Consider the following 21,304-nt stretch of genomic DNA (forward strand, 5'->3'; position numbering starts at 1 on the left):
TGATCAGGGTAGGAAATGATATTAAACCAGACAGAACAGTCTGTGGCTATGTAAAACAGGACATTGTTAACACTGCACGCAGTGGTGATATGCAGCAAAGATAATGGCGAATAATAAGAACCTATCCATAACAGTGTGACCGTCCTGATAATGACCAGCAAATTCGCCATTGCCATGGCTACCAGCAAGCGGGTGGTAGAGAAGCCGGATTTCCCATGGAGAGGATCAAAATCACCACTAAATCAACTGTAAAAGAGAGAAGAAGAAAAAGTGACTGGAAATTTCTAACAAAAACTTTTCAACTTGTCTGGCAGTTGAGGTTGTGTCAGAGGAAATCTTTTGAAAGCATTATCAACTTTAACCGAAATCTTGAAGTTTAATGGAGGTGGGCAGAATGTGAGCATCCAATCCATTTAAATACTTTATCGAGTCTGTCAGCCTCGCATTACAGCTGTTACACGGGTCATGGTTTCAGGGTCTCAGGCAATGTAACATCTGAAGTGAGGGGAGGTGAAGACAACATCAAGGAGAAGGTACTTACCCCAAAATAAAAATCCTTGTTACCTGGAAAATCATGGTATGTTCTTGCATCACATGTCAAATTTGTTCCCAATAATTTCCGATAAAAGATGTTAATCCTGTTTTGTCATCTCTTTCATTTTCACTGTCCAGCACCCCAAATACATTGTGCAGGTGAATCTGCCACCGACTTACACACCTACCAGCCTACTACCTGTGTCGGTGTTTATATAATGGCATTGTCTCCACTGAAGAGATGCAATGCAGGATAATGATATAATAAAAGTGTTCAATAAAAATATTGGGGTTTTTTTATGGGATTAGAATATAACTGAAATGCAATCAAATAATTATTAAATTTATAAAGAACATTAGTTACACCACAAATAATGTATGCACACTGTTTTAGTCTCCATATTGCAAAAAAAAATGATTTTGAGCAACTAAAGTTGATGCAAACTTCTTTAAAAAGACAATATAAGACCTGTAAGCTATCAGGAAGGAAGACACAGCTGGAATCTTTCAAGAGAAAGCTTACAGTAGAGCTACAAGAGGCCTGTACATCTACAAATGTGTTTGATGAGGTTGACATACAGAAGATATTTCTAATTGCTGGGGGCTCTAAATTGATAATATAATTATATTAATAATTATTAGTATTATATTAACATGAGATCATCACAAATATACTCAAGAAAGCATGCAGGAGACACTTCTTTAATTAAATAATGGTTAGTATGTGGAGCTCACTTTAACTTTGAGCTGTTAGGGCAAATAACCCAGGTTCATTTTAAGGACAATAGAATAAGAACATGCAGTACAGAAACCAGTGAACAGTTAAGTTAACCAGGTTCAATTAACTGGGGTTGGAGAAGGCTCAGATAGAAAGACAGAAATCAGTTGTACCAAATGAAATTATAGCATGGAAATAGACCCATGTTTTTTGATGCATCTATACATTGAGTGTCAATTAATCCCAATCATTAGTTCTTTCATAACGTTTTACATATGGAGATGATCTATTCGTTGAAGCAGTGCACTATTTATTTCTTTGTTAACAATTTAATAATGTTCATATTTTACTGACCCCAGCATGATCTACGTTTTAACTGAAAGCCTGAATCTTTGTTCTTCAGTTCTATTTGTCTTTTCTTGAAGCAAAGAGCAGACATATGGGTCACATGTGTCAAGAATCTGAAGCTAAGATAATCACAAATCCGTCAAACATCAATCTTTTACAGAAGTAGACAATTCAATAACCGCAATTCAATATTCAGCCCCTGCAAGAGGCAGATCAGGAAAACACAACACTCATGGCCCATATAGTCTCAAGATGATGCTGGGGAAAGAGGATTGATCAGCATCAAAATAAATAAAGTATGCACAGTGGTATACTCAGTATCAGAATAGGTCATTCTCTGGAGACTTTCAAGTAATAATGGGGCTCTGCAGTTTACCTATCAGTAAATAGTTAGCATCTACTTTTGTTGCTGCAGTTCAACAGTAAACAGAACAATATCAATATGTTTCACTTTACTGCTTTTTCTCAAACAACTTCAACTTCAACTATACAAATATTCCTCTTGGCCATTAATTATATTTATTAAGCGTGGAAACAGCTTCATGTAATGGAGAGATCAGTCACCTAAAACAATGTTATAAAAATAGAGCCAATATGTTTTACTCCAGTTAGTGATGCACATAGAGTACAGTTCTACAGTGACAGATAACCTTAGTAATCTATGGTCACTGCAGTTAAGTGTTCCACTTCGGTGAGCGACCCACAGTCAGTCCAATTCCATAGTGACAGACACTCTCAGTTATAAATTCTCTGTCTGAGGGTTCCTTGTGCTGATATCTGATTCAGCTGTACACAATGTCTTACTGAAGGCAATAAAATGAAAAATCTGCAAGACTGTGAGTTACAAAAAGGCTTGCTTTCAGTGGCCGTTGCGGAATGAAACTGCAGAGATAATTGAGGACATTTGGCTGACCAAGATGATATCATGGATTGGGTGTCTGTGAAAGCAATGTCACTGCAAATTAACATCTAATATTATCACTTATGAAAGAACAAAATCAGAGACCAGCTGATACAAAGATTTCCACAACTTTTATGGTCATATTTCCCAGGGAAGCTAATGCTAGCTGGAATCACATATGTCTCTGATACTATAAACTATTTTCATACTTTTTTGCATAAGTGGTCTGTCCTTCCAAGTATAATCAGTCTCTCTGAATGACATTCTCAAATCTTTTAATTTCTACTGTGTGTGATCGCCATGATGCCTTTGAATTTACAACATTTTTCAACTTGGCTTTTCTACTTTAAAAAAAGAACAAACAGACAACAAGATAACTCCCTGTTGAATAGAATATATTTCATGCTGAGATCGAATTGGAGCGCACTAAAGACTGGATGCTTTTGATTACATTAATCATATAATGAAAATTGGAAGCTGTATTCTCTCAGTAATTATATTGATCATTCAAATGCCATCAAGTCAATCTCTAAATCTCAAGCAGTTTCAGGGACAACTTCATTCAGCTTTATTCATTCAGCAATTACAGTTCAAATTTGAAGGGGTCTCACAGGGCTGCTGTACTACACTATACATCATGGCTTCTCTCTTTAACTAAAGTCCTTCAGTTATAGAATTCTACTTAATTTGTTCTGTCTTTAGATCATACCATGACCACAAAAGGCATGGCTGCAGAGTGGTCCATGAATTGTGAACTTATATATAAATTGAAGGATTTGGAAAAACTCATGAGATCTGCCAACATCTGTGGAGAGAAAAGAAAAAGGTTCATGGTTTGATTCAAATATTACTCTTCTTTGGAATGCACAAACTTTGAGTTATAATGGATTGGTAAAGCTAACTCTGTTTCTCTCTCCATAGACGCTGTTGAGTTTCTCCAGCGTTTTCTGTTTTATTTCAAATCTCCAACATATGCAAGATACTGCCTTTAATTGTGAAATTACATAGTTTGTTTAGCAGCCTTTTAATTTTTGAGCATTCAAAACTAAAAATATCCAGCAGCAAAACTACAGATATGGAAAGGAGGTTAGTTGATGATGTAACTTTTGCTGAGTAAAAAGGTGGCACGGTTATTAGCTAAATTACAGGCAAGAAGATGCTTACGTATATGTAAAGTACACCAGTCTATTATTTCTGCAGTTCTGTTGCTTGTTTAATGATTTCTCTTTCTGAAATGAAGGGTTTGAAGCTTCAAGTCAGGTTCACCAGATGTGATGGATTCTGTAGTTGAATAGTTGGAGGTTGCTTGATTCAGTGGATACAGCAGGCTTTCTGAGAGACAGAGCGAGAGAGCAGGTTTCTTGATCCTCACTAGTTCTGCAGTTACAGCACTTGCAGGTTGCACAACCTCTTTTAGCAGAACTGTGATGGATTTCTGTAAGGCCCCTTTCCTCAAACTCTTCTTGACTAAGGAATCTGTCTCTCAGGACATCTCTCAGAGTCCTTCTTGGGAGTTCTGTATACAATGGTGTCTGTCTTAAAAAGATTAAACTTCAGATGGCCACTTTATTAACTTTTCATGAATGATTTGTCCATGTAACTAAAGAAAATTAACCTGGATTTTGATGAGGTGGAAGTGGGGTGCAGGGTCCTTTCAATTTAATTTTTCTTTTTAAGAAATTTTGTATTTTTGCACTTTAAAAAGACTCACTGTGTTGTCGAAAGGTCAGGCAAATTCCAGACATCTCTCTTTGTGAGATGTTGTTGTAGTCTAGTCTTTTTTCAAAGTTTTAATTATACAGTTTGAAACTCTTACCATAGTCTACATTTTAACATGAGGCTTGGAAGTTTGAGTCTCAGCCAGAAGCCTGATTCTAATCTTGACGGCTCTTGAAACCTAATTTCTGCAAAAAAAATTTTATTTTGCTGGAAATGTTGACTAATTCCTAGACTACAAGAATTATCTTGCTACGTCTTCAACTGCATCCTTGTGCATTAAGCTCTTATGAAAAGCAATTCTGCCAAAACAGCTAACTGCAAGAACCTTCATTAGACGTTAGTTTAATGGACTCTACTTCGTGAATGATGTCCATTTTGTTTTAAAGATACTTGTGATTGTAACTTATTTCCTTCTTTTCTCCCCTTTCCTTCTTACATGTTTTTGTTTGAGTGTGTGTGTGCACTTGTATGTGTGTATGTATGTGTGTTTGCACGCGCACGTGTGGCAACCCACTTTGACGGGGAAAAGAAATAAAATGAAATAAGAATATTAAAAATCACCTCTGTTAGGGACAAAGACGAGGCCAATAAATGAATTCAATTCACCTCATATGAAAACACAAAGTCCTGGAGAAAGTCAGCAGATCTGGTAGTATCTGTAGAGAAAAAGTAGAATTAATGCCTTGTTTATTTGAATACCATCCTTTCCTCACTGTGATCAGTTCTGAAGGAACTCTTCTTTTTCTGTCCACAAATGCTGCCAGACCTGTTGAATTTTACCAACAAGTTCTGTTTTTGTATGTTTCAGATCTCCAGCATCCCAGTTCTTAGTTTTATTCTTGACTATTTTAATACTGTCCTGGCTGGAGTCACATTCCCACCCTCCATTAACTTCAGCCCCTCTAATTCTCTGCCAAATTAATGACTAATTTGCAGCAAATCCTAATCACCCAACTCCCTCATTCCTTCATCTGCATTCTCTGTCGATACCTCACTCTCTAAATTCCGTTCTTCATATTCAAATCACTTTATTACTTTGCCCACTCCCCTTACCTCTGCAACGCTTTATGTTGCTATAACCTCTTTTTGCCCTACACCAGTTTCTACCTGTTACGTTGTGTAATTCCTATAACCTTTCCTATCACTGTGAGTTCCTCCAACCCCTAACCATCGACAGTGTTCCAATTCTGGTCTTTTGTATATTTATCCCTCCCTAAAACCAGTCACATCCTTGGTTTCAATTACTGCGTCATAGCTGGCTTCTTTCTTCTTTGAGGATATTATTTAGAACCGACCTGTCTGATCACACTTCTTGTCACTGGCCCTATTGTCTACTTATGAGTTTTAGTGCTGAGTATTGTTTCATAATTCCTCCTGCAAATTATCTATCAACATATTACTACCTTAAAGACGCAGCATAGGTGCAGGTCATTGGTCTTAGAGTCACAGATGTTTGCAGCATGGAAACAGGCCCTTCTGCCCAACATGCCCATGCCGCCCCATTTTCACAATTAAATTATTCCTATTTGCCAGGTTTTGATCCATAATGCTCCATACCTATCCCATCCATGTCTCTGTCTAAATGTTTCTTAAATGACAAAATTGTACTTGCTTCCACCACTACCTCTGACAGCCCATTCCAGATGCTCACTGACCTCTGTGTGAAAAAATTGTGCCTCTGGACCCCTTTGTATCCTTCCTTTCTCACCTTAAACCTGTGTCCTCTCATTTTAGACTCCCCTACATGGGGAAAAGCTGTTGACTATCTAACTTATGTATGCTTCTCATGATTTTATAGTCGCCCCTCAGTCTCCTATGTTCCAGTGAGAAAAGTCCCAGCCTATCTAAACTCTCCTTTTAACTCAAATCTTTCAGCCCAGGGTGGCATCCTAGTAAATCTTTTCTGCATTCTTTCTAGTTTAATAATATCCTTTCTATAGTAGGTTGACCAGAATCTGTTATTGATACATCCATTGAGGGCAAGTGAGGATTTCAACACTTATGGTACTTGAGATTTTGATCTCCCCAATAATGGGCATTGGGAGGAAAAGGAAGTCTCAAAATTTTTAAAAGTTCTAAATTATCATATTCTGCGATGTTTGACGAGATTTATTTGAAATCCAAAAAGATGACAGGATAGGAGGCTGGGCCCTGGTAGCAAATGGAATATGGCTTGTTACAGAGTTATTGGGTTCTGGGGTCAGAATGGTCCCTGAAAAGAATTTTAAAAGTTCCAATCCATATATGGACATAAGAGCTGAATTCCAGAGATGAGGTGAAAGTGACAGCCTTTAACATCAAGGCCATATATCAAAGAGGTCTAGCAAAACTGGTGTCAATAGGAACCAAGGAGAAAACTCAGCTGGCTGGAGTCATATGTGGCATAAAAGGAAAATAGTTGTGGTTGTTGATGGTCAATCATCTCAGCTCCGGGACATCTCTGCAAGAGCTCCTCAGGTCACGTTCTAGGCTCAGCCATCTTCAGCTGCTTAGAAAACCGCCTTCCCTCTATCATAAAGTCAGAAGTGGGGATGTTCACCAATGATTGCACTATGCTCAGCACGTGACTCCTCAGATACTGAAGCAGTCAGTGGCTTGGGAGGCTGAGGTTTTCATGGTAGGTCATTGCTGACATTTGTAGGCTTGAGTGCCAAGAAGCTCCAGATTCTGACCCTCTCCCCTTAAAATTCAATAAAATTATCCCTGATGAGCCCCCCATTTCAAATATTTTCAGAGAAAGTCATTAACCAAAAAGACTTAACTGGATCAGCTCTATAAATTTGCGAGAACAAGAATTTGGTCAGAAGTTGAAAAAATCTGTTTCCAGTAACGCATTCCCTGCCTCTCGAAATTCTGTCTGCTATCTAGATGGAAACAAAACCAGTAATTGCTGGAAAAGCTCAGCAGGTCTGGCAGCACCTGTGGAGAGAAATCAGAGTTAACATTTCAATTCGAGTGACCCTTCTTCAGAACGGAATGATTACCTCGATGGTCTGTGCCAGTGATGTGACGGAATACTCCCTTACCAGCCTGACTGAGCGAAATTCCACCAATACTTATCCAGAAAATGGCAAAGCCACTTGATCAGCACAACATCAACTTCTTTACTGACGCATTCCCTCCACCACGAGCACACAGTGCCAGCAACTCATTCCCCACTCCTTACATTAGGCTACCTGGTCTGCAATTCTCAGTTTTTCTCTCCTTTTTTTAAAATACTGGCCTTACAATGTTGCCCTTCAATTTGTATGAGGATGGCAAATGAAACCCCATGAACACTAACTCCAGTTGGTGACACACACTCAATTCAATTCTATGATGCCAGATACTCTGCGTAATGCCTGCCCTATTTGAGAATTGCCTGTGTTAATGTCTGATTCAGGTGCACACAAGATTCTACTGAATGCAATGCTTTGATCATACCAAGAGCCAGTAAGTGACCAACGGGTATATTTTCATTCGAGGTAATGAAATGAAATTGCAGAGGGTAATTCAGTATATTTGATAAAGTCGTCTGGCTGATCGGAAGTTTAATACTGACTATGAGGTCAGCATATAATTATCACCAGTCACAGCTCGATGCTTAAGGCTGCAAACACTTATAACGTCACAAAACTTCAATGGCTATCACCACTTATTAGGAACACCAAAAATGGGAAGAATCAAGGAGTACACTTTCCTGATGCTGTGAACTGTTTCCATGGTTTTCTGTGTGAAATTATCCTTCCCTAGGTACTGCAGGCAATCTCTCAGAATTAAAGTTTGAGGCGATAGGTTCTCAGCATCTTTAATTTATTCCCTGTGGGAACACCATGGGAATATTGAGTTAATGCTATCGTTCAACTTAGTTTTTTTAAGTATAAGACCAAAGAGATTACAACAGACTGTAAATTCCCTGCTGTGATAGAATGTATTTAGAGTTGAGATTGAATTGGAAAACTGCAAATATTAAACAAATTTTGATCACATGAATTAACTAATTGAAATTGGTAGTTGATTATACCCAGCAGTGATGTTTATTCAAGCACTATCTCTAGATCACATACTGTTTTGGCAATTACTTCAATCTGCTATGTTCATTCAGCAATTAAATTCCAAATTTGAAATGCGCTCCCAGAACTGGGATACTGCAGTCTGGATTGTGGCTATCCACTTCAATACCTATGACACCTTCAATCAAATCTATTCAGTAATTCAGTAATACAACCCCTTAAGTTAATTCAGGACCTCAAATAAAATTGTCATTAAGTCTTTCACATAATGTGTGCATTGCTGTTGAGGCCATCGGTTTTGTGCCTTTGAGGGGTTGGTGGTGAGCTGACATCTTGGAATGCAGCAGCCCATTTGGTGCAGTTTAGGGAAGGAGTTCCAGGTATAAGTGAAGGATGTTGATCCTTCAAAGTCAGAAGAGAGTGTGGGTTGGAGGGGAATACGAAAGCGACAGTTTTTCTATTTGTCCAACGATCTTATCCGAAGTTTTAGCAGGGTCATGAGTCAGGAAGGTTTTATCAAAGGAGTTTGACAAGTTGCTAAAATGCATATTGTGTGTTCTTGTATCACTTTGAAGCCTCCTTGCATCCTCTCCACAACTCACAATCTCATCCAATTTTGTGCATCAGAAAACGTTGGAAATGTTGTATTTGATCCCTCAGTCAGATCATTTATATATATCATGAATTGCTGATGGTCAAGCACTGATTCTTATGGTTCCATAATTGTTACTTCTTAAAAAAAAGACTTATTTAGTCCCTGCTGTTTCATGTCTATCAACCTGTTCTCAATCCATGCCACTCTATTACCCCAATCCTACATTTCAATTTTGCCCACTAACTTCCTATAAGGGACCTTATCAAAAGGCTTTTGAAAATCCAAAAAAAACCACATCCTTATCTATTCTACCAGCTACATGTTCAAAAACTCCAGTAGATTTATTAAGCATGACTTACCTTTCCTAAATCCATGCTTTATCCAAACCCGTTAATTTTTTCAAATATTCTGTTATCATGTCATGTCAGACTAATTATTTTTTTCAAGATAAGTAAGACCCAGCCTGTCAATTATTTCCTGAGACTTGTATCCACCTATTTCTGGTATCATCCCTTGTAAATCTTCTCCTCACCTGTGGTAAAAAGGACTGCATACAATCTAAGTGTGCTCTAACAAAGGACAAAGAGCAAAGAAAACTATAGCACAGAAACAGGCCCTTCGGCTCTCCAAGTCTGCATCGACATGCTGCCCGTCACAACTAAAATCCTCTACAATTCCGGAGACCGTATCCCTCTATTCCCATCCGATTCATGTATTTGTCAAGACGCCCTTTAACAGTCACTATAGTATCTGCTTCCCCAGCAGTAAGTTCCAGACACCCACCACCCTCTGTGCAAAAAACTTGTCTCATACATTACCTTTAAAACTTGCCTCTCGCACCTTAAACCCATGGCTCCTGGTAACTGATTCTTCCACCCTGGGAAAAAGCTTCTGACTGTTTACTCTGTTCATGCCCTTCATAATCTTGTAGACCTCTATCAGGTCCCCCCTCAACATCCGTCATTCCAGTGAGAATAATCCAAGATTCTCCAACCCCTCCTCATAGCTAATGCCCTCCATACCAGGCAACATTCTGGTAAATCTTTTCTGTATCCTCTCCAAAGCCACCACATCCTTCTGGTAGTGTGGCGACCAGAATTGAACACAATATTCCAAAGGTTCAAAACAGTTCTGAAGAAAGATCACTGGACCCGAAATGTTAACTCTTCTTTCTCTCCACAGATGCTGCCAGACCTGCTGAGTTTTTCCAGCAACTTTGCTTTTGTTTCTGACTTACAGCGTCTGCAGCTTTTTTGCTTTTTTTTTTATTCACAACAAGTTTAGCAGATCTTCCATACTGTTCAAATCTGTTCCTCAAAACCTAATGTTTGTCTTGCCTTTTCATGTGTTGCAACTAAAGTGTATTGCAACTTATAATGATTGCTTGATTTGGAATTTATTTCTTTCCTTCATATGGATTCGCATCTTCCATGTAACAAATATAATAAAAATTTAGAACATCACATTAATCATTGAAATTTATTTGCTAATTATTTACCCTACTGACAAATTCATTACTGTTACCCTTGTAAATTTGTTGCAGTCTTTCTCAACATTGACTATTCCCCTCAATTTTATGTCAGCCATAAATTTAGGAAATGGGGTTTTGATTCCATTTTTCCGACAATTAATGTAAATTGTGATAGTAAAGCAGCAGTCCCGTTGCTGATCCAAGTGGAACACCATTTTCCAGCTTCTGCCACTTTGAATTCTCTGCCACTATTCATTCCCAGGTATTGCTTTCTACCTTGAGGTCAGCCAACAATCCATTCTGCCACTTGCCCACTGACTTCACATTTTCTTGATTTGTTAGTCTATCAGGGGACACCTGAATGAAGGTCTTCTTAAAATCCAGAAAATTAAATCTATTGTATTACCAGCGTCTATTCTCTCTGTTACCTACTCAAAAAGTTCAATGTTTAATTTTCCCTTTTGACATTCATGCTGACCACTCATTATTGTATGTTATCACTTTAAGAATGTTCTTCCATTCTCTTCTTTGTTGGGATTTCAATATTTTTCCTGTTATCAACCATAAGCAGATTGGCTAATAATTTGTTGGATATATTCTGCCAACTTTCTTAAATAAAGGAATTACATTAGCAATCCACCAATTCTCAGGCAGTATGCTTTATTAAATATGGGTAGGATTACCTTTGCGATATTTTCCCTTAATTCTTTTAAATTAAGAAGATGCAATTCATCCGTATTTTGGAATTTATCTTGTCTGAGTTTATAGAGTTTATTTAACATTTCCACCTTTTCAATGATTAGATTTTTAAATAAGTAATGATCACATTCTTCATCTCATTATTCTTTCTCATGTCTATCTGTTCTACCTTTCTGGTAAATACCAAAACCAAGCAAACAATTCTTTATTATTTCTGCCATCTCTCTCTGTCATAACATGTCTATCCTTCAATGATTCTATTCCTATCATAGTCTTCCCTCTTTTTATGGATGTGCTTGAAAAATACACTAGTTTTTCATTTATTGTTCTTAATAAGTGCAATTACATAGTTCTTTGCCTTGCGATTGTCTTTCTGACATTTCTGCTAATCTTTTTGTATTCTTTCTTACTTGCATTCCTCTGCTGCACATGTACTCAATGCACACAGCTAAATTGTTCATTTATGCCCTCAGGGGGTGCAATTACTGAGGGTCTGCTTTGTCCCAAACTCTACCACAGCCTTGGAAAGGCTCTGATTCAAGGACACTAAGTGAGGGTAATAATGTGGGGGGCAATGAATGCTTCAAATTGCTGATCCCAGGTGCCTTCATGTGAGATCAAACATGAGAAATCTGGCATGCACTGTTCAACCTATAAGTTGGGTTAAATCACTGAGTTCCAACATCATGAAAATATTTAATTTGCCAAGCCATATCCTCAGGGCAGTTACTTGTCTGTTCTCATCCCCTGATTTTGCTTAACCCATAAAAGCCAATAACCTACCTCCACACACTGTTGTCAGAGCTAAAGTTCTGCCCTTACAAGCTGGGCTTAGACTTGGAGAGAATTTAAACATATTTCCGGTCTCTTATCCCTTCCTTCTCTTGCTGTTCATTTAATGACGATTGCAATCATGTCTCCTGAAAAGTTGGCCTCTCCATTTGCACCACTCACTATCTGCTGGTTCTAACATCAGTGGGTTCAACAGTCATTATCAGTGCAGCCATACTGTTATGGATAAGCTCAGTATTATTCAATTTCTCTTCTAGACATCAACACTAACTGTTCTGTCATCATTGTCCTGGTTTATGCAGTCACAGGATGTTCCGTTTAGAGTGCTATCATTTTCTCCTTTGATTGATTTGTGGTTATTTGTTGCCAGAAGCTGAAAACAAAGTATTACACTGAGAAAACTGTGGTTGTGATTCTAGCAACAACTTGTTTTCTGCTCTGCTTTGAAGACATCCCATTTCTACCTTATATTTAAAGCTGGAGAGATCACTGACAATGTTCACTGTTTCTGTAATTTCAAGACAAACTATTATACTGATCCCAACCCTTTCTTTCATTCATTCATCAGACTTGGACATCGCTAGCTGGGCCATCATTTATTGCCCACCCCTAGTTGCCCTTGAGAAGGTGAGTTGCCTTCTTGAACCACTGCACTACCATTTGCTGTATGGCCACGCATAATGCCACAAGGGAGAGAATTCCAGGATTTTGGCCAATGGCACAGAGAGAATGGTGATATAATTGCAAATCAGGATGGTGCATGGCTTGGAATAAGGTAATGATTGTATATATCTTTTGAGAAGAATTTATATTGGTCGATTTCAGTTGCTGTACAAATGCATTCATTTTTGGGGTGAAGTCCAAGCTCAGACAGTAATTGAAGAGTGCGGTGAAATATCTGGTTACATCAATTATTCAATCAATTAATAAACAAAGCAACTGATAGTAGCCCATACATGAGTTCCAGCAGTTCTAGCATTCATATTTATCCCCCAAGAACTCCATCACCCGAATAATACCACAAATCACTGGGAATACTAAAATACTCTCTGTTGTTTTGGAAGCAATTGCTGTGTTAAGGACTTAAGTCTATTTCTGACTGGTGCTCTCAAATTTCCTTCCAGAATTGGATCTCTAGTTTGTTACATTCGATCTGAGACTCTGCTGTAGAGAGTTGCTTCAGCTATTTAGTGGAGCTATTAATTTGCAACTTCCAGAGTAACAGTCTCTTTCATTCTTGGGCAGGTAGAGCTAAATTGTTATTTAGAGAAGGTTACATAGAATGCATAACAATGTCAGGTCAGATGACTCAATTAGTCTGCGTTGGTATTTTTGCTCCGACCGATAGCCAGCTCTGTAAAGTCACCCAATGCTACCTTTGTTTTGCTACCTCTGAATTCAACTATTCAAATACACTTCTGGCTGGCTGCCCATCTTCCATCTTAGATAAACTGCAGCTAACGCTAAACACTATCGTCGATAAACTAATGGGCTCCAAGTGCCGTTCATCCATCACCCCTGCTCACTAATCTGGCACCCTTCCAACTGTACAAACTGACGCAGAGAAGCAATGATAAAGATTATCAGTCCCGTAAAGCTTGGTCCATCCAGTAAATGGTATAATCTTTCATTGACTTCCTCCCATCTCCTAATACACTGTGACTTGGAACAGGCAAAAGAATCTAGCCCCTTCAGGAAAACCTCTGGAAAATTCCTTTCCCACTCTCCGAGACTCTGGATGTGAGATATCACAGTCTAAATTAAACACTGACTCGCTGTTCCTGGAAACATTCTCTCAGGCATTCATTGTGTTCCGTTTTAAAACTGTTAAGTGAGACCCAACTCAGCACATATTGAGCCAATTTCTACCATAGGATGATGAATCAGCAAGAAATCATATCAACAGGTACTGAGAGATCTGGTCTCCAATCAGACCCCACCCTTTACATTTCAAGTTACAACATTGTGTGCAATCTCAGGAGGAATTCCCATTTTAGAGAGATGCTGACTGATCAGATAGCAGGTACGTCTGTGGTCCAGCAGCACCAGAAGGGAATTGAGGCTAATGCTAGGTTACACAATGTATCAACAAAGTGGAGGTAGCACTTCAGGTACAATTGGTGGGACCATGTGGTAGATCCCTGCGATAAGGGTGAGAAGGTTGAGGGTGGGTTTGAAAGGGCACAGTGATTGTGGTGACATAGGATGTACAAGCATGAGCTGGCGACTCTTGAGCCTCAAATGTACCAAGTATAAGTAGGCTGTTTATTGCCTCCAATAGCCCCACTAAACTTGAGGCAGGTTTTGGAGATATGCCAGTAGGTAGGACACCTACTTGATTTATAAGCCCTCCACCTTCAAAGTTGCCATAGAGGGTGTGTAGAATCTGGACCAAATGTTAGGTCTGTGGTGGAGTGAACTCTTTAAGTTATAAGCAAAGCTGACTTTGCAGGAGTGATAGATGTTAACATCCCTTTCTGTCAATGTTGAAGATTTACCCATAGGGGACATGAATAAGAGTTTGTAAGTGATGTGAAAATGAGTTCTGTGGTTGATAGCCAGGAAGAAAACTGAAGACTTCAGCAAGATAGCAACGGACCGGTCACACAAGGAGCATTGTGAAGAACAGAACAAGAGGTAAGGTTCCAGCTTGTTGACGTTTTATCAGAACTCAGTTTCTCTCTGCCTTGCAGAGTGTTTTGCCTACTTTCTGATTCGCTGTCAGATTTCCAGCACCTGCAGTGTTTTGTTGTTCATTTGAGTGAAGAGAAAGGTCGTGTCATCTTTTCCATGAAAGTGCGACCCATCCCTGGTGAGGTGCCATTTCTGTCAGAATTGCTCAGGGATTGAAATGACAGGAAGATACTGACAATGAGCTCCGAGCTCAGTGATAGGGAAAGGTTTCATTTTTAAATTTGAAAAGCTAGCTTCACGAGGGGCCTTTAAAACATTGCATGGAGGCCAGGCTTTGAGTTAAACTTGTCATCATCAAAACTGCAAAAGGTCAACAGTGAAGGTTGTTGTTTGATGTCATGACAAGGAATGAATATCAGAAACAAACTCTGACTTCTGTCGTTTATCTTCAGAATACTCGCTCCATTTTTTCTTTGCACAAAGCGTCCAGATTATTAATGGTTACTGGTCCTAATTGCACTGTCATGAATTAGTGGCAAAAAGTGTGTAAAATCATGGGAAGTGTTTGTCAATGGTTTGACCTACTTTGGGAAGTTGGGTCCCTCTCACGTACACCCACACTCATCCAAACAAGTGGAGAGTATTTCATCACACTCCCACCACATTCCGGCTGTGAAATACTGAATTCATCATCAGTCACGAACGATTCTTCTGTGAGGGGGGTTAATGATTACTCTCTCCTGAAGCTGCATTAATAGGATGGGACTTTTACAACAGGTAGCTATCAGTCATTGCTGCGTGGGTCACGTATATCCACCGCTGAGTCAGTGAGAGGCCCTGGGTTCTATTCCAGAGAAAAGAGAACAGAGCCAAAGCTGATCATCTGGTGGAGTGCTGCACTTTCAGAGGGTCAGTACTGAGGGAGCGCTGCAAGTCAGATGGTCAGTACTGAGGAGGTGCCACACTGTTGGAGGGTCAGAACTAAGGCAGTGACACACCGTTGGTCAGTCGGTATTGAGCGAGCGCTGCACTGTCAGAGGATCAGTACTGAGGGTGTGCTGCACTGTTGGGGGAGTCAGTACTAAGGGAGTGCACACAACCACATACTCTTTCTCTGATAAATAATAAATCAAGGATCATAAATCCCTCTAAAGGAGATGAAAATGATCAAATGATCCATATTATTAAGCACCAGGAAACTTTTCCCAGTGTCCTAGCCAAAACATTTCCCTCAGTGTATGTTGTTAAAGCAGATTATCTGGTCAGGAGCATGTTGCTGTCTGATTGAGCTTGTTGTAAACTAATTGACTGTGGCAATTCTCAAATTCATTGCAGTTTATTCAAAATGACCTAAAACTGACATCGAGAAAAGTGTCGTCAGTCAGATGACCGAGAGTTTCATAGAACAGGTCAGTTTTAAGGAGTGTTACAGGAAGAGAAAGAAGTGGAGATGTTTGGATGAGAAAATTTCAGAGACTAGGCCCTAAGCAGCCGAAGAAACCAATGTAGAAGATGGGCACTGGGGATATTCGAAAGTATACGAGGAGCACAATAATCTCTGAGAGCTATATATCATGCAGAAGTTACAGAAATCAAGAGATATATGGGCTGGAGCAGATTGCAGTGATAAGGAGGAGTGTAGGACTAATGGAGTTCGCTGAGTTTGAGAGGTGGAGCCTATGGAGTGCTTGCATGAATAGTGATGGGTGGAAGGATGAACGAGGTTAGAGAGATATGGAGAGTGAAGGGGCTAGAGAAGGTTAAAGAGATAGAGACAGACGTAGGGAATAGAGGAGGTTAGATAGGGAGGGGTTGGAGGGTTTGAGGAAGCAAAAGATATAGCGGATTAGTGCAAGGGCTGGAGGAGGTTACAGTGACTAGGAGGGCTAGAGGAGCTAGTGGAGATTAAAGAGTTGATGGTGGGTTATAGGCTAGAGAAGGTTAAGGAGTGGCATGGAGCTGAAGTGGGAGGGTTTGAAGGGTTGGAAGAGATTTCAAGGTGAAGGGAAATTATAAAGGTGAGAAGGGGTTATGGAGATAGGGTGGGCTGGAGGGGTTGGAGAAAGTTAAGGAACTGGGATTAGTGTAGAGGCTAGAGAAGCTGAGGGAGATGCAGAGCTGTAAGGTTGAAGATGGTTAGAGAGATAGTGAGGGGTTTAGGGACTGGGGGAGATTGCAAGGAGAAGGGAAGTTGTAAAGGCTAGAAGGTGTTACAGAGATAGGGAGGAATACTGGGGCAGGAGGATGTTACAAAGACAGAGAAGGGAGTGGTGATGGAGGGTTTTGAACACATGAATGAGAATTTTAAAATCGAAGTGTTGCTGAACTAGGGGCCAAACACAGTGAGTAGGGAGTAAAGAGAATATGTTTCTGAGCTTAAGAGACTTCAAACCTTGTTATGTAAAACACCAAATACACACAGACCTTCAAATTCAACAACCAGAGGGAAATAATTTCCCACAAAAAATGACTTCCAGTTCCAGTCAATGCGGGTTATTGCACTCGAAAGGGAAAATAATTTGTTCTGAACAGTAACCGAATGCTAAATCAGTCTAATAAATCTTTAAAGAATCTTTTAACCAAGTGTGGAAGGTTAAATTGTAATAAAGGTGCTTGGCGGAGACTCTCAGAATCTGCTGAGTGATTTTACAAAATGTAATCATCCAGAATATCAAATAAATGAGCTTTGATGGTAATTCTTTGAAACCAGGAAATATTTGACAAGAGTTCCCATAACAGGTAAGGAAGAGATGCACTTGAACAAGAAATAAATAATGATTAATGTCCCTGTCGAGGTCACCATCGACTGGAATATTTTCAGATCAATGTTTTTTTTCTATTTTATTGCAGTAAAAGCTTTAAACCCTTGATGGAAAATAAACTCAGCACAACGTGACGGTGGATGGAGAAGTGTTTCACAAGCCATTAAGTACTTAACAAGTGTAATTGCTGTTATAATGTGGGAAACACAGCAGCTAGTTTGAGAAAACCAAGATCCCATAAATAGCAATGATTGGTTAATATTGTCTGCTCCAGCACTCACTCACCGCTCTTGTTCAGAGGTATGGAAAGCCAAAATTGTCAATAAATTCCTTCCCACCATGTGACACTGTGGGAAGATCCTTTCAGTGCCTCCCAGCATGTGCAACTTGGCCAGAAAACACCTCCCCCCACGCCATGGGAAAAGCTTCAAGAGGTGCAGAACCCATGAGCACACTCTTCCCCAAATACTTTCCTTCTTCTCATGTTCCCAGGCAGGCACTGTCCACAGCAAGGGAGAGACAGGGAATTAGGGAGACAGGGAGAAGGAAGAGCAAGGGGTGGACAGAGCTGAGTAAGGGAGAAAGAGATAGATAGAGAGAGGCAGGAATATTGAAGGAAATGAGTGCTGCACCACCAGTACTGTTTCCAGATCAAACAGTGAAGCAAGCCATCTCAACTGGGTGTCAAATATTGCACAGTCACTCCAAGAACAATGGGTTGGGGAATTCACCCTGGGAATCTTGACCAATATTTATGCTTCGAACAACATCCAAAAGCAGATTATCTGGTCATTGTCACATTGCTGTTTGTTCCAGAGGTCTTGCAATGTCTATAAATGCACTTTAGAAATGTCCTGAGGTGGTGAAAGATTATGTAAAATATGAGTCCCTTTTCTTTGTCCCAAAGTAGAACATGGAATACTCAGCTGACAGTTGAGAGAATGAATTATGGGGAGCTGCCTGAGTCCCGTGAGGAGACACAGAGTCCAGTTCCCCACCGACTGTCCATTCCTTTCTGAGATCCAATCGGCCTGGGTGACTGGGTGGGTTCAGACCTCACTTGCAGTTATCCTTTGCCGGGAATGCGGAGATGTGGGAGGAGAGAGAGGGAGGGGTGGTGCGTGTTTGAACGGCATCGCAGTAAACGCTGGATTTGTCCTGCCGCTCTCCTCAGCTTTCGGGTGGTACTGGAAGCGGCTCAGAGCAGTGAGCAGCCGCGGGCAGCGGTGAGCAGCGCGGTCAGCGAGAGCAGCGCCCGGTGCAGGGAGGGCTCCCGGGCCGATTGGGAGACGCAGCCTCCCGCTCCCTTCCTGCACTGGACTTTCTCACACAGGAGCCCGGTGTAGGGAGCTGGGCACCGGCACCTCCCGTTCTCCTCACACACTCCTCCGTTCTCACACCGTGTCAGCAGGTTATCACACACTCCCCCTGCGAAAGAAAACAAACACAAAACACAGCAAGGTCAGGCCATTGGAAATCTGCCCATATTACAGACTAACACCACTGCCAGAGTTTCATCTTTACAGCAAGAAGTTTTATTGACGAGAAAAGAACCAGTCGCCAAAATACACACTTTTGAGACGGAGGATATAATGAAGAAAAATTAGTGCAGATTCTAAAGTGAATAATAGAACATAGAACATAGAACATTACAGCGCAGTACAGGCCCTTCGGCCCTCGATGTTGCACCGACCTGTGAAACCAATCTGAAGCCCATCTAACCTACACTATTCTATTATCATCCATATGTTTATCCAATGACCATTTAAATGCCCTTAAAGTTGGCGAGTCAACTATTTTTGCAGGCAAGGCATTCCACGCCCTTACTACTCTCTGAGTAAAGAACCTACCTCTGACATCTGTCCTATATCTATCACCCCTCAATTTAAAGCTATGTCCCCTCGTGCTAGCCATCACGATCCGAGGAAAAAGGCTCCCACTGTCCACCCTATCTAATCCTCCGATCATCCTGTATGTCTCTATCAAGTCACCTCTTAACCTTCTTCTCTCTAACGAAAACAGCCTCAAGACCCTCAGCCTTTCCTCATAAGACCTTCCCTCCATACCAGGCAACATCCTGGTAAATCTCCTCTGCACCCTTTCCAATGCTTCCACATCCTTCCTATAATGCGGTGACCAGAACTGTACGCAATACTCCAAGTGCGGCCGCACCAGAGTTTTGTACAGCTGCAACATGACATCATGGCTCCGAAACTCAATCCCTCTACCAATAAAACCTAACATACTGTACGCCTTCTTTACAACGCTATCAACCTGGGTGGCAACTTTCAGTGATCTATGCACATGGACACCGAGATCTTTCTGTTCATCCACACTACCAAGAATCTTACCATTAGCCCAGTACTCTGTATTCTTGTTACTCCTTCCAAAGTGAATCACCTCACACTTTTCCGCATTAAACTCCATTTGCCACCTCTCAGCCCAGGTCTGCAGCTTATCTATGTCCCTCTGTAACCTGCAACATCCTTCCGCACTATCCACAACTCCACCAACTTTGGTGTCATCTACAAATTTACTAACCCATCCTTCTACGCCCTCATCCAGGTCATTTATAAAAATGACAAACAGCAGTGGCCCCAAAACAGATCCTTGAGGTACACCACTAGTAACTGAACTCCAGGATGAACATTTCCCATCAACCACCACCCTCTGTCTTCTTACAGCTAGCCAATTTCTGATCCAAACCGCTAAATCACCCTCAATCCCATGCCTCCGAATTTTCTGCAATAGCCTACCATGGGGAACCTTATCAAACGCTTTACTGAAATCCATATACACCACATCAACCGCTTTACCCTCATCCACCTGTTTGGTCACCTTCTCGAAGAACTCAATAAGGTTTGTGAGGCACGACCTACCCTTCACAAAACCGTGTTGACTATCCCTAACCAAATTATTCCTTTCTAGATGATTATAAATCCTATCTCTTATAATCCTTTCCAACACTTTACCCACAACCGAAGTAAGGCTCACTGGTCTATAAAGTCAGGAAGATGTGGATTGACAAAGTTTGAAAAAAATTGGAGGGGGTGGAATATTTAAAATATATCCAGGAAAATTTTATTTTAAAAACCAGTATGTTGAAAGCCCTAAAAGAGATAGGCTAATGTTGGACCTAATTTTTAGGGAACAAAGCCAGGCAAATTGCTGAAGTATCAGTGGGAGAGCATTTTAGAGATAGCAATCATAACTCAGTATGAAACGAAACAACCATGGAAATGGTCAAAGACGGACCAGAAATAAATCTTTTGAATTGAGGGGAGGCCGATTTTAACATGAGAAAACAAAATCTGGCCAAAGTGAAATGGGAGCAAAAATTTGCAGGAAATCTACACTGGACCAGTGGGAGTCTTTCAGAAAAGGAAATAATGAGAGTGAAAAGCCAATGTGCTCCTGTAAAGATGAAGTGTGGGACCAAATATTCCAGGGATTCCCAGTAGATACTGAGGGCTAGGAACACCAGAAGCCCTGAAGATGGGTAGTAAATGTGGGGAGACGTTACTTGGGAAAGTGAAGTGGGGGCACGGAAAAGCACTGGTGGGTAATGTAGAGGAAAATCTAAAGGCATTTCAAAAATATATTGGGTCAAGATAAATAACTTGGGAAAGAATAGCACCCACTAGGGGCATAATTGGCAGACTGTGGGTGGAGTAGGTGACTAATTTAAATAAGTACTTTACATCTGTATTCATCTGATAGAGAAGAACGATGTATGTATAGAAACAGGGAAAAGGAGTCATAGAATCATAGAAGTATACTACACAGAAATAGACCCTTTGGTCCAACCTGTCCATGCCGACCAGATTTCCTATATAAATCTGGCCACATCTGCCAGCATTTGGCCCATATCCCTCTAAAACCTTCCTAGTCATATGCCCATTCAGATGCCTTTTAAATGTTGTAATCAGACCAGCGCCCACCACTTCCTTTGGCAGCTCATTCCATTCATGCACCATCTTCTGTGTGAAAAAGTTGCCGCTTAGGTCCCTTTTATATCATTCTCTTCTCGCCCAAAAGACTCCCCCAAACTGAGAAAAGGCCTTGCCTATTTACCCTATCCATGTCCCTTATGATTTTACAAACCTCTACAAGGTCAACCCTCAGCCTCTGACACTGGG

The 21,304-nt window shown here is 40.5% G+C and overlaps 1 protein-coding gene across 1 annotated transcript in view; it reads right to left on the bottom strand.

Moving 5' to 3' along the window:
- Positions 1 to 17,279: 17,279 nt before the first annotated feature.
- The window catches only part of LOC109919196 (netrin-G1-like), a 55,381-nt gene continuing 51,356 nt past the window's right edge, over positions 17,280 to 21,304 (bottom strand). The window contains exons 5-6 of the mRNA XM_048616763.1: positions 19,833 to 19,839; positions 17,280 to 18,587 (exon numbers count right to left, since the gene is read on the bottom strand). Of these exons, the coding sequence (XP_048472720.1) occupies positions 18,364 to 18,587; positions 19,833 to 19,839 (231 nt within the window). The 3' untranslated portion in view covers positions 17,280 to 18,363. The remainder of the gene's footprint in view (positions 18,588 to 19,832; positions 19,840 to 21,304) is intronic.

This window comes from Rhincodon typus, chromosome 35 (genome assembly GCF_021869965.1).
Source record: "Rhincodon typus isolate 14 chromosome 35, sRhiTyp1.1, whole genome shotgun sequence".
In the NCBI taxonomy this organism is placed as follows: Eukaryota; Metazoa; Chordata; class Chondrichthyes; order Orectolobiformes; family Rhincodontidae; genus Rhincodon; species Rhincodon typus.